We start from the raw sequence: 13097 nt of genomic DNA on the forward strand, positions 1-13097 counted from the left end.
AAGGACCAGTACACGCACCCAGTGAACGAAGTGTACGCCAGGCACCTTCTGGGGAGTCGTAAACAACAACCTGGGGAATCGACCGTGGAATACCTTCAGGCACTGTCTGTGCTTGGCCGGGCCTGTGGTTGTAAGGATGTAAAGGCCGCCGTGTACACAGAGGAACTTATCCGGGACGCTTTTGTAGCGGGCCACAGATCCAATTACACCCGACAGCGACTGTTGGAGCAGAGTGACCTCGACCTCAACAAGGCCTCTGAACTCGCACTATCATTGGATGCAGCCTACCGGGGCATGGATGCCTACTCCTCTGCACCGTGGACGCCGCGAGGAATGACAGCCTGGGACACGGTAGGACCGCCTCATAGCGCCGTGCCACCCCAGCCACACCCCAGCAACGGCCCAACTACCGCAGCAGTGTCCCAAGGCCAGACAGCAGTGCCCCAAGGCCAGAAATGCTAGTTCTGTGGCCAGGCAAAACACCCCAGAGCGCGCTGCCCGGCGAAAAACGCGATCTGCTCGGGCTGCGGGAAGAAGGGACACTACGCTAACGTCTGCAGGGCCAAAGCCACCCCGAACCCCAGCAGCGCCGCGTGTGGGCCATGCGGGCCGCCATCTTGGGCCTCCCCGGCCATGTGCGAACCACCGGTACAGCAGCCATTTTGGACGCCTCCAGCCACATGGGGATCATGGACGCCGCCATCTTGGACGACAGCCGGAACGCAGCAGGCCCCCAACACCGCCTCATCTGATACCCGCAGCGACACACCGACCCCTACGCTGGCATCCGTTACACTGGACCAAGCGAGACCGCACCAGCTGGCCAGTTCCACAATGGACATTAAGGTAAATGGCCACGATACAATCTGCCTTTTTGACTCTGGGAGCACGGAGAGCTTCATCCACCCCGACACGGTGCGGCGTTGCTCTCTCCCAGTCCTGCCTGCGCACCAGCGGATTTCTATGGCCTCCGAGTCCCAGTCGGCGGACATCGGCGGCTACTGCGTAGTGACACTCGTAGTAGACGGGACCGTGTACGATCATTTTAAACTTCTGGTCCTGCCCGACCTCTGCGCTGCCGTCCTGCTGGGGTTAGATTTTCAGTGCCACCTTAAAAGTGTTACGATGGCGTACGGTGGACCCCTACCCCCACTCACAGTCCGCAGCCAGCAGCTCCCAAATTGCCCGCCGCGCACCAGGTGCAACCTCTCCACACTCAGAGTCACCCCCCCCCCCCCACTGTTTGCTAACCTCACCCCCGACTGTAAGCCCATCGCCACAAAGAGCAGGCGATACAGTGCCGGGGACAGGGTTTTCATTAAAACCGAAGTGGAGCGGCTCCTGAAGGAAGGGATTATTGAGGGCAGCACCAGCCCCTGGCAAGCCCAGGTTGTGGTCGTTAAGACCGGCGAGAAGCAGCGCCTGGTCATCGACTACAGCCAGACAATAAATCGCTACACCCTGCTGGACGCCTACCCACTCCCCCGTATAGCTGATATGGTCAACCAGATCGCGCAGTACCGCGTCTTCTCGACCATTGACCTGAAATCAGCGTACCACCAGCTCCCTATCCGCCCTGAGGACCGCCAGTATACTGCCTTTGAGGCAAACGGCCGCCTCTACCACTTCCTTAGGGTTCCCTTTGGCGTCACCAACGGGGTCTCCGTCTTCCAAAGGGAGATGGACCGGATGGTAGATCAAAATGCGTTGCAGGCCACTTTCCCATATCTGGACAATGTGACCATCTGTGGCCGTGACTTGCAGGACCATGACGCAAACCTCGAAAAATTCCTCCGCACCGCCCAACTCCTGAACCTGACATATAACAAGGAGAAGTGCATATTCCGCACAAACCGCCTCGCCATCCTTGGCTGTGTTGTGGAACACGGAGTCATCGGCCCCGACCCCGACCGGATGCGCCCCCTTATGGAACTCCCACTGCCTCAAGGCCCTGAAGAGGTGCCTAGGGTTTTTCTCCTATTATGCCCAGTGGGTCCCCTACTATGCGGACAAGGCCCGTCCGCTGATCAAGTCCACCTCTTTTCCCTTGACGGCAGAGGCCCGCTTAGCCTTCCACCGTATCAAGGAAGACATTGCCAAAGCCACCATGCACGCAGTGGACGAATCCATCCCCTTCCAGGTGGAAAGCGACGCGTCCGACTTTGCCCTGGCCGCTACCCTCAATCAGGCGGGGAGACCCGTGGCCTTCTTTTCACGAACCCTCCAAGGCCCGGAGACCAGACACTCCGCTGTTGAGAAGGAGGCCCAGGCGATTGTGGAGGCTGTGCGTCATTGGAGGCACTACCTGGCCGGAAAACGATTTACCCTGCTCACTGACCAACGTTCCGTTGCTTTCATGTTTAACAACAAGCAGAGGGGCAAAATCAAAAATGACAAGATCTTGAGGTGGAGAATCGAACTTTCCACCTACAATTACGAGATCTTGTACTGGCCCGGGAAGCTCAATGAACCCCCGGATGCGCTATCGCGTGGCACCTGCGCCAGCGCGCAGATCGATAGACTGCGGGCCCTCCACAATGACCTCTGCCACCCGGGGGTCACCAGGTTCTTCCACTTCATCAAGGCCCGCAACCTGCCTTACTCTATTGAGGAGGTCAGGACCATGACCAGGAACTGCCAAGTCTGCGCTGAGTGCAAACCGCACTTTTATAGACCAGACAGGGCCCACCTGATAAAAGCCACTCGCCCCTTCGAGCGCCTGAGCGTTGATTTTAAAGGGCCTCTCCCCTCCTCCGACCGCAATGTGTACTTCCTCAATATTATTGATGAGTACTCCCGTTTCCCGTTCGCCATCCCCTGCCCGGACATGACCAGTGCCACGGTCATTAAATGTCTGAACGACCTCTTCACCCTGTTCGGTTTCCCCAGCTATATCCATAGCGACCGGGGCTCATCGTTTATGAGCGACGAACTCCGTCAGTACCTGCTAACTAGGGGTATTGCCACAAGCAGGACCACCAGTTACAACCCCCGGGGGAACGGACAGGTGGAAAGAGAAAATGCGACAGTTTGGAAGGCCGCCCTGCTAGCCTTAAAGTCTAGGGGCCTTCCAACCTCCCGCTGGCAGGATGTGCTCCCCGATGCGCTCCACTCTATTCGATCACTGCTCTGCACTGCCACTAACGCCACCCCTCATGAGAAAATGTTTGTCTTCCCAAGGAAGTCCACATCGGGGACATCGCTACCGCCATGGCTGACGTCCCCAGGGCCGGTCCTACTGAGAAGGCACGTGAGGACCCATAAAACGGACCCCCTGGTCGAGAGGGTCGACCTCCTCCACGCCAACCCCCAGTATGCTTACATTGCATACCCGGACGGGCGGGAGGACACAGTCTCCATAAGAGACCTTGCACCCTCGGGGGCCGCAGTAACCCACTACTCACTACCACCCACCCCCCCCCCCCACCAGGATCCGATATCCAGCCCCAGCAGACGGCAGGCCTGGGCCACAGCCCACGCAGGACTCGACGCCGGAAGCTCCACTACCCCTGCCGTCGCCACGCCGATCACAGCGGCAGACAAGACCTCCGGAGAGACTCCAATACACTAACTTTTAATACACTTCACCCCGCCGGACTCAATTTTAAACAAGGGGTGAATGTGGTAAACCACTGTTTGTATTCCACTGTGTACATGCCTCGGCTGACTCCTCCCACAAGTCCTAGTATAAAGGTGACTGCTCCCCAGCCCTTTGTATTTCTGGACCGGTCGACCACTCGAGGCAGACCTTCATTCTTTTGTTAATAAAAGCCTTTAGTTACTCTCTTAACTCTCAGTCTTTTATGAGTAATTGATAGCGCATCAGTGCCGTTAGATCAAAACTGCCGTATAAACCAGCGGCAATGTTAAAACATACAGAGCTTTTCAGCTCCGTGTGAATCAACAAACCCTGTTGCTTAGCAACAGCTTCAAAACAGTCGGCTGCAGCTGCAAGCGTCTCTAGCTGAAGCTGTTGCTTAGTTACAGACCTTGCAGAGCCTGACTGGGGGGGAAAAAAGCAACGAGAAGTAAAAAAAACTTATAGAAAACGGCTCCTGAATTTTGCCGGTAGATAGAGCTTTCCGGGCTTTTAACCTCCGGTTAAACGAAAGTTTTCTGTATCATTTTGTGGCTCGGTGTCAAATTTTGTTTGATAATCGCTCCTGTGAAGCGCCTTGGGATGTTTTACATAAGAACATAAGAAATAGGAGCAGAAGTTGGCCATTTGGCCCTTCGAGCCTGCTCCGCCATTCAGTAAGATCATGGCTGATCTTCTACCTCATCTCCACTTTCCTGCACTATCCCCATATCCCTTGATTCTCTTAATATTCAAAAATCTGTCGATCTCTGTCCTGAATATACTCAACGACTGAGCCTCCACAGCCCTCTGGGGTAGAGAATTCCAAAGATTCCCCACCCTCTGAGTGAAGAAATTTCTCCTCATCTCAGTCCTAAATGGCCGACCCCTTATTCTGAGACTGTGACCCCTGGTTCTAGACTCCCCCTCCAGGGGAAACATCCACCCTGTCAAGATTGTGTAGATTGGGCCTATACTCTGGCGTTTAGAAGAATGAGAGGTGATCTCATTGGAACATACAAGATTCTGAAGGGATTGACAGGGTAGACGCTGAGAGGTTGGTTCCCCCTGGCTGGAGTGTCGAGAACTAGGGGTCACAGTCTCAGGATAAGAGGTCGGCCATTTAAGACTGAGATGAGGAGAAATTTCTTCACTCAGAGGGTTGTGAATCTTTGGAATTCTCTGCCCCAGAGGGCTGTGAATGCTGAGTTTTTGAGTATATTCAAGGCTGAGATCGATAGATTTTTGGACTCCAAGGGAATCGAGGGATATGGAGATCGGGCGGGAAAGTGCAGTTGAGGTCGAAGATCAGCCATGATCTCATTGAATGGTGGAGCAGGCTCGAAGGGGCTGTATGGCCTACTCCTGCTCCTATTTCTTATGTTCTTATAAACCCTGTAAGAATGTTGTATGTTTCAATGAGATCACCTCTCATTCTTCTAAACATGAGAATATAGGCCTAGCCTTCTCAATCTCTCCTCATAAGGCAATCCCCCCATCCCAGGAACCAGTCTGGTGAACCTTCGTTGCACTCCCTCTATGGCAAGTATATCCTTCCTTACTACGTTAAAGGTGCTATATAAATGCAATTTGCTGTTTATCTCTCAATAATGTTTTTTATTCAAATTAGAAATATATTACATATAAACAGGCCCAAAGACAGGAGGAATGGTGGAAATGGAATGGCGGCGCGCACAAACGCAGCGGCTTTGCTTCTCCCAGGGTGGTGCTATTTACGTTTAATGTTAATGTTATTTGTACTGGACTCATGGGAGCTTGCAAGATCACATTTCGTTGTTCATGTACTTGTGCATTGTACAATGACAATAAAGTTGAATTATTATTATTATTATTATTAGAATCTCATTGTTTTATAACTGCTTCATATCTGAAGTCAATACTGATCCACTCTATATAAGCAAATCTACTTTTAAATTAATCTTGAGGTTCAATTTTTGGAAACGATTCTGCACCAGGTAAGATATCTTTGTGCTGTGCTGTTGCCTTTCTGCCCCTTGACTGTGAGTTTATTGCTGCCATTACCTGTGACTGAGAGCTTGTCCTTGTTTTACGTTAAAGCGGAGCCCGTGGACACGAGTTGTGAGCCAGACGGAGTTGAGCCGAGCGAAAGGCAAACTCCAAGGCTGAACAGAAGGGACGAAGAGGAGTTCGAGACGAGGGAGATCAAACAAGAAAATGTGGAAATGGACAGGGAAGAGGTAATAGTCCTGGAAACTCTCTTTTAAACGGCACCTAAATATCCGGAATTCTCTCTTAACCGGCAAAATTCTCACTCCGAAAACAACACCTCAATAACCGGCAATGTTGCCGAGTCCGAGTCTCCCACAGTGGCCGAGTTAGTCAGTGGGGGTAGTTCTCCAAACTGCCACCACTCGGCTTCTTGGCGCTGTCGGAAGTCGGAACACCTCAATACCCCTGTAACAGGAGTCTGACTCTCCCGCGCTGCCGGTAGTCTCTTCTGATCTGCCATTTTACAGGGGTAGTGTGTGTCTCCCACGCTGCTGGTAGTCATTGCATTGCATGACCCTCAACTGGCAGTACTGTACTTAATCAAGCACCTTCCACCATCCATTTAACGCAACATTCTGTAGGTAAGTACCCAATTACAGGAAACTTTGTGATATCCGGCACCGACGGGACCGAGCTGTTGCCGTCCCATCAAAACTGCCGGACAAACCAGCGCTAATGTTGAAACATACGGAGATTTTCAGCTCCGTGTGAATCAACAAATCCTGTTGCTTAGCAACAGCTTCTAAACAGTCAGCCGTACCTTACAAGCGTCTCTGTAGCTTAGCAACAGCTTCAGCGAGACCTTGCAGAGGCTGACTGGTGGAAAAAAAAGCAACGAAAAGAAAAAATACCTAACGAAACGGCTCCTGATTTTTGCCGGTGGATCGAGCATGCCGGACAGTTAACCTCCGGATAAACCAAAGTTTCCTGTACTGTATACTGCACATTTCTTGGTTTTTTTTTCTTTGTTAAAAATAGCCTCAGTAGATAACCCTCTCCGTCATCCGGAATTTTTGATCAACCGGCAACACGCCGGTCCCGTCGGTGTCGGATACCAAAGAGTTTCCTGTACCGTGGCAATTTGCCTTGGAGATCAATCGCCCTTCTCCAAGATTGTTGAAAAATTATTATCCCCCCCGTGCCCCACCTGAGAAGCAGGTGAGTGGGCGACCAGACCTCTTGACCGACCTGCGCTGTAAATTGGCACAAGCTGGTGCATGAGTTCCTCATTGGTGCAGAGGTGGGGGGGTGGGGAAACTTGCCCCCTTACCCTCTTTATTTATTATTCATTCACAGGTTGTGGGTGTCGCTGGCAAGGCCAGCATTTATTGCCCATCCTTGATAGCCCTCGAGAAGGTGGTGTCGAGACACCATTTCAGAGGGCAGATATGCGTCGGCCACGTTGCTGTGGGTCCGGAGTATATCGGCCAGGCCGAGCAAGGACGGCAGATTTCCTTCCCTAAAGGACGGGTTTAATTTTTAGAAACGATTCTAGAACATAAGAACATAAGAAGTAGGAGCAGGAGTAGGCCAATCGGCCCCTCGAGCCTGCTCCGCCATTCAATAAGATCATGGCTGATCTGATCCTAACCGCCAATCCACTATCACAGAACCATCTCCTGTATCTAACAGAATTAGACACACGAAATAGGAGCAGAATCAGGCTACACGGCCCCTGGGCCCGCTCCGCTACCCACAGGGCCATGACCGATCCGAACCTAGACTCATGTCCAAATTCCTGCCCGCTCCCCGTAACCCTTAATTCCCTTTACTTCGAGGAAACTGTCTATTTCTGTTTTAAATTTATGTAATGATGTAGCTTCTACAGCTTTTTGGGGCAGCATATTCCATGGACCTACCACCCTCCTGAGTGAAGTAGTTCCTCCTCATCTCAGTTTTGAAAGAGCAGCCCCTTATTCTAAGACTATGCCCCCTAGTTCTAGTTTCACCCATCATCGGGAACATCCTCCCCGCATCCACCCGATCCAACCCCTTCACAATCTTATATGTTTCAATAAGATCGCCTTTCATTCTTCTGAACTCCAATGAGTAGAGTCCCAATCTTCTCAACCTCTCCTCATATGTCCATCCCCTCATCCCCGGGATTAACTGAGTGAACCTTCTTTGTACTGACTCGAGAGCAAGTATGTCCTTTCTTAAGTATGGACACCAAAACTGTACGCAGTATTCCAGGTGCGGTCTCACCAATACCTTGTACAACTGAAGCAATACCTCCCTATTTTTATATTCTATCCCCCTAGCAATGAAAGCCAACATTCCATTCTGCGTCAGCTAAGATATCTTTGTGCTGTGCTGTTGCCTTTCTGCCCCTTGGCTGTGAGTTTATTGCTGCCATTACCTGCGACGGAGACCTTGTCCTTCTACTGCCCCTTCCCAACTACACTGTTTCAGAGATCGATAGATTTTTGAATATTAAGGGATATGGGGACAGTGCAGGAAAGTGGAGATGAGGCAGAAGATCAGCCATGATCTCATTGAATGGTGGAGCAGGCTCGAAGGGCCAAATGGCCGACTCCTGCTCCTATTTCTTAGATGTACGACAGTCTGACAGTTTCATGGCCACTAACGGAAGAAAACTCACTAAGCACTTGGTTGAGTATAAAACAAGGCTTTAATCAACTGTTTCACAACGATGAGATTCTAGTAACATCACTAGTACCTGGTTACCGAAACGTCCTGGGCAAGCTGGGCCCATGCCCGAGTATTTATACTCCTTGGGCGGTGCCACCAACTGGCCGCCCAGTGTAATGTCATGAGTCATTTCTTCATGAATGGTAAGATTCATGACATCCACCATTACTGATACTAGCTTTTTATTCCAGATTTTTTTAACGAGCTGAATTTAAATTTCCCCAGCTGCCGCGCTGGGATTTCGACTGATGTCGCCAGATCGTTAGTCCAGGCCTCTGGATTACTAGTCCAGTAACATAATCACTATGCCACTGTACCCCGTAGTAACCGTGCCCAGGGTTCTGCTTGTTGCTTCCCCAGTGCAGCATACCGGAGGCTGGATTGTGAGGGGACTGTGCAGGGATTTGACACCGAGGCATATCCTATTGATTGTCGACCCCTAGTCAGCATTCTGCACGATTTGTAGGTGATCTAATATATTTGGACTACCGAAAGTGCGGAACTATTTTTTGATACATTTATATTCCTTCCTTTTTAGGATAGAGTTTCGGGCCAAGCGCCTCACATCACTGCCATCAGCCCCGTGCTTGAGCAGGGGTCCTGGTCAGCAGAAGACACGTGTAGAAGTCAGATGCAAAGTGACAGTAACTCAGGTAAAGCAATCCATCGCTGTCACTAGAATGCTAGTAAAGCCTAATGATAGGCGTGGGAAATGTTCTTACCGTGCCCATTTGATAATACCAAGTCGTGCAATTATAGATTGTGGGTGCATCGCAGGTTCACCAGAATGATACTGGGGCTAAAGGGGTTAGATTATGAGGACATAGAAAAAAATAGGAGCAGGAGTAGGCCATTCGGCCCTTCGAGCCTGCTCTGCCATTCAATATGATCATGGCTGATCCTCTATCTCAATACCATATTCCCGCTCTCCCCCCATACCCCTAGATGCCTTTTGCGTCTAGAAATCTATCTATCTCCTCCTTCAATATATTCAGTGACTTGGCCTCCACAGCCTTCTGTGGTAGAGAATTCCACAGGATCACCACCCTCTGATTGAAGAAATTTCTCCTCATCTCAGTCCTAAATGTCCTACCCCGTATCCTGGGACTGTGACCCCTGGTTCTAGACCCCCCCAGTCATGGGAAACATCCTCCCTGCATCCAGTCTGTCTAGCCCTGTCAGAATTTTATACATTTCAATAAGATCCCCTCTCATTCTTCTAAACTCTAGTGAATACAGGCCTAGTCGACTCAATCTCTCCTCATACGACAGTCCTGCCATCCCAGGAATCAGTCTGGTGAACCTTCACTGCACTCCCTCTATGGCAAGTATATCCTTTCTTAGGTAAGGAGACCAAAACTGCACACAGTACTCCAGGTGTGGTCTCACCAAGGCCCTGTACAACTGTAGTAAGACATCCTTGCTCCTGGACTCAAATCCCGGGTTGCATAGACTAGATTTGTGAGAGAGACCAAAACTAGGGGCCATGTATACGAACATATGAATTCGGAGCAGGAGTAGGCCACTCGGCCCCTCGAGCCTGCTCCACCATTCAATAAGATCATGGCTGATCCGATTACTCCACATTCCTGCCTACCCCCAATAACCTTTCACCCCCTTGCTTATCAAGAATCTATCTACCTCTGCCTTAAAATTATTCAAAGACTCTGCTTCCACCGCCCTCTGAGGAAGAGAGTTCCAAAGACTCACGACCCTCTGAGTGAAGAAATTTCTCCTCATCTCAGTTTTAATGGCCGATCCTTTATTCTGAGACTGTGCTCCCGTGTTCTAGATTCCCCAGCCAGGGGAAACATCCTCTCAGCATCTACCCTGTCAAGCCCCTTAAGAATTTTATATGTTTCAATTAGATCACCTCATTCTTCTAAACTCTAAAGGAATATAGGCCTAGTCTACTCAACCTCTCCTCATCGGGCAATCCCCTCATCCCAGGAACCAGTCTAGTGAACCTTCGCTGCACTCCCTCTAAGGCAAGTGTGTCTTTCCTTTGGTAAGAAGACCAGAACTGTACACGGTACTCCAGGCGTGGCCTCGCCAATGCCCTGTATAATTGTAGTAAGACTTCTTTACTCTTATACTCTAATCCCTTTGTAACAAAAGCTAACATACCATTTGCTTTCCTAATTGCTTGCTGTACCTGCATGTTAACTTTCTGTGATTCATGTACAAGGACACCCAGGTCCCTCTGAATACAAACATTTCCCAGTCTCTCACCATTCAAAAAATATTCTGCTTTTTTGTTTTTCCTTCCAAAGTGGATAACTTCACACTTCCCCACAATGTATTCCATTTGACATGTTCTTGCCCACTCGGTCAACCTGTCTATATCTCTCTGCAGCCTCTTTGCGTCCTCCTCACAGATTACTTTCCCACCTAACTTTGTATCATCAGCAAACTTGGATAAGTTACACTCTGTCTCTTCATCTGTCATTAATATAGATTGTAAATAGCTGAGACCCAAGCACTGATCCACAGAAACATAGAAGATAGGAGCAGGAGTAGGCCATTCGGCCCCTCGAGCCTGCTCCGCCATTCAATGCGATCATGGCTGATCATCCAAACTCAGTACCCTGTCCCTGCCTTCTCCCCATATCCCTTGATCCCTTTAGCCTTAAGAAATATATCTAACTCCTTCTTGAATATATTTAATGAATTGGCCTCAACTGCCTTCTGTGGTAGAGAATTCCACAGGTTCACCACTCTCTGGGTGAAGAAATTCCTCCTCATCTCTGTCCTAAATGGCTTACCCCTTATCTTTAGACTGTGACCCCTGGTTCTGGACTCCCCCGCCATCGGGAACATCCTTCCTGCATCTAGTCTGTCCAGTCCTGTTAGAATTTTATAAGTTTCAATGAGATCCCCTCTCATTCTTCTAAACTCCAGTGAGTATCAGCCCAATCGACCCAATCTCTCCTCATACGTCATTCCTGCCATCCCAGGTATCAGTCTGGTGAATCTTCGCTGCACTCCCTCCATGGCAAGAACATCCTTCCTCAGATAAGGCGACCAAAACTGCACACAATACTCAAGATGTGGTCTCACCAAGGCCCTGTACAACTGCAGCAAGACATCCTTGTTCCTGTACTCGAATCCTCTCGCTACGAAGGCCAACATACCATTTGCCTTCTTAACCGCCTGCTGCACCTGCATGTGTACCTTCAGCGACTGGTGCACAAGGACACCCAGGTCTCGTTGCACTTCCCCTTCTCCCAATCTATTGCCATTCAGATAATAATCTGCCTTCCTGTTTTTGCCACCAAAGTGGATAACCTCGCATTTATCCACATTATACTGCATCTGCCCAATCACCCAACCTGTCCAAATCATACTGGAGTTTCTCGGCATCCTCTTCGCAGCACACACGCCCACCCAGCTTTGTGTCATCTGCAAACTTGGAGATATTACATCTAGTTCCCTCGCCTAGATCATTAATATATATTGTGAATAGCTGGGGTCCTAGGACCGATCCCTGCGGTACCCCACGAGTCACTGCCTGCCACTCGGAAAAAGACCCGTTTATTCCAACTCTTTGCTTCCTGTCTGCCAACCAGTTCCCTATCCAAGTCAGTACCTTGCCCCCAATCCCTTGTGCTTTAACTTTACATGCTAATCTCTTATGCGGGACCTTATCGAAAGCCTTCTGAAAGTCCAAATACACCACATCCACTGGTTCTCCCTTATCTATTCTACCAGTTACATCCTCAAAAAATTCCAGTAGATTAGTCAAGCACGATTTACCTTTTGTAAATCCATGTTGACTTTGTCCGATCCTGTCACTGTTTTCCAAGTGCTGTGCTAGTACATCTTTTATAATGGACTCTAGCATTTTCCCCACTACCGATGTCCGGCTTACTGGTCTATAATTCCCTGTTTTCTCTCTACCACCTTTTTTGAATAGTGGGGTAACATTAGCTACCCTCCAATCCATGCGAACTGTTCCAGAGTATAGAATTTTGGAAGATGACCAGCAATGCATCTACTATGTCTAGGGCCACTTCCTTTAAGTACCCTAGGATGTAGATTATCAGGCCCTGGGGATTTATCGGCCTTCAATCCCATCAATTTCCCTAACACCATTTCCCTACAAATACTGATTTCATTCAGTTTCTCCCTCTCATTAGACTCTATGTTCCCCGACATCTCTGGGAGGTTATTTGTGTCCTCCTTAGTGAAGACAGAACCACAAAGTATGTATTTAATTGGTCTGCCATTTCTTTGTTCCCCATTATAAATTCCCCTGTTTCTGATTGCAGCGAACCTACGCTTGACTTCACCAATCTTTTTCTCTTCACATATCTCTACATGATCCTTGCAGTACCCCGCTAGTCACAGCCTACCAAGCTGGAAAAGTCCCGTTTATTCCTACTCTCTATTTTCTGTCCATTAACCAATCCTCAATCTATGCTAATATATTACCCCCAATACCGTGAGTCCTAATTTTGTGTAATAACCTCTTGTGTGGCACCTTATCAAATGCTTTTTGAAAATCTAAATACATTACATCCACTGGTTCCCCCTTATCCATCCTACTAGTTACATCTTCAAAAAACTCTAACAGATTTGTCAAATACAATTTCCCTTTCATAAAACCATGTTGACTCTGCCTAATCATATAATTTTCTAAGTGCCCTGTTACCACGTCCCTAATAATAGATTCTCGCATTTTGCCTACTACTGATGTCAGGCTAACTGGCCTATAGTTCCCCTTTTTTTCTCTTCCTCTCTTAAATAGCGGGGATATGTTTGCTACCTTCCAATCCTTGAGGACTGTTCTAGAATCGAGGCAATTCTGGAAGATTAATACCAGTGCGTCCACTAT

At 49.2% G+C, this 13097-nt stretch overlaps 1 protein-coding gene across 7 annotated transcripts in view; it reads left to right on the top strand.

The window, feature by feature from the left end:
• Positions 1-13097, top strand: part of LOC147090581 (uncharacterized) — a 142026-nt gene that overhangs the window by 40856 nt on the left and 88073 nt on the right. For 6 of the 7 annotated variants that reach the window (XM_085977342.1, XM_085977341.1, XM_085977340.1 and 3 more), the window contains 2 exons: positions 5657-5796; positions 8799-8913. In XM_085977342.1, the coding sequence (XP_085833468.1) occupies positions 5657-5796; positions 8799-8913 (255 nt within the window). Of the gene's footprint in view, positions 1-5656; positions 5797-8798; positions 8914-13097 lie in introns of those variants that run through there. The other variant, XM_085977346.1, reaches the window with a different exon arrangement.

This window comes from Somniosus microcephalus, unplaced genomic scaffold (genome assembly GCF_052327205.1).
Source record: "Somniosus microcephalus isolate GS21.2 unplaced genomic scaffold, FLI_Smic_1.0 unresolved_chr4, whole genome shotgun sequence".
Lineage (NCBI taxonomy): Eukaryota > Metazoa > Chordata > Chondrichthyes > Squaliformes > Somniosidae > Somniosus > Somniosus microcephalus.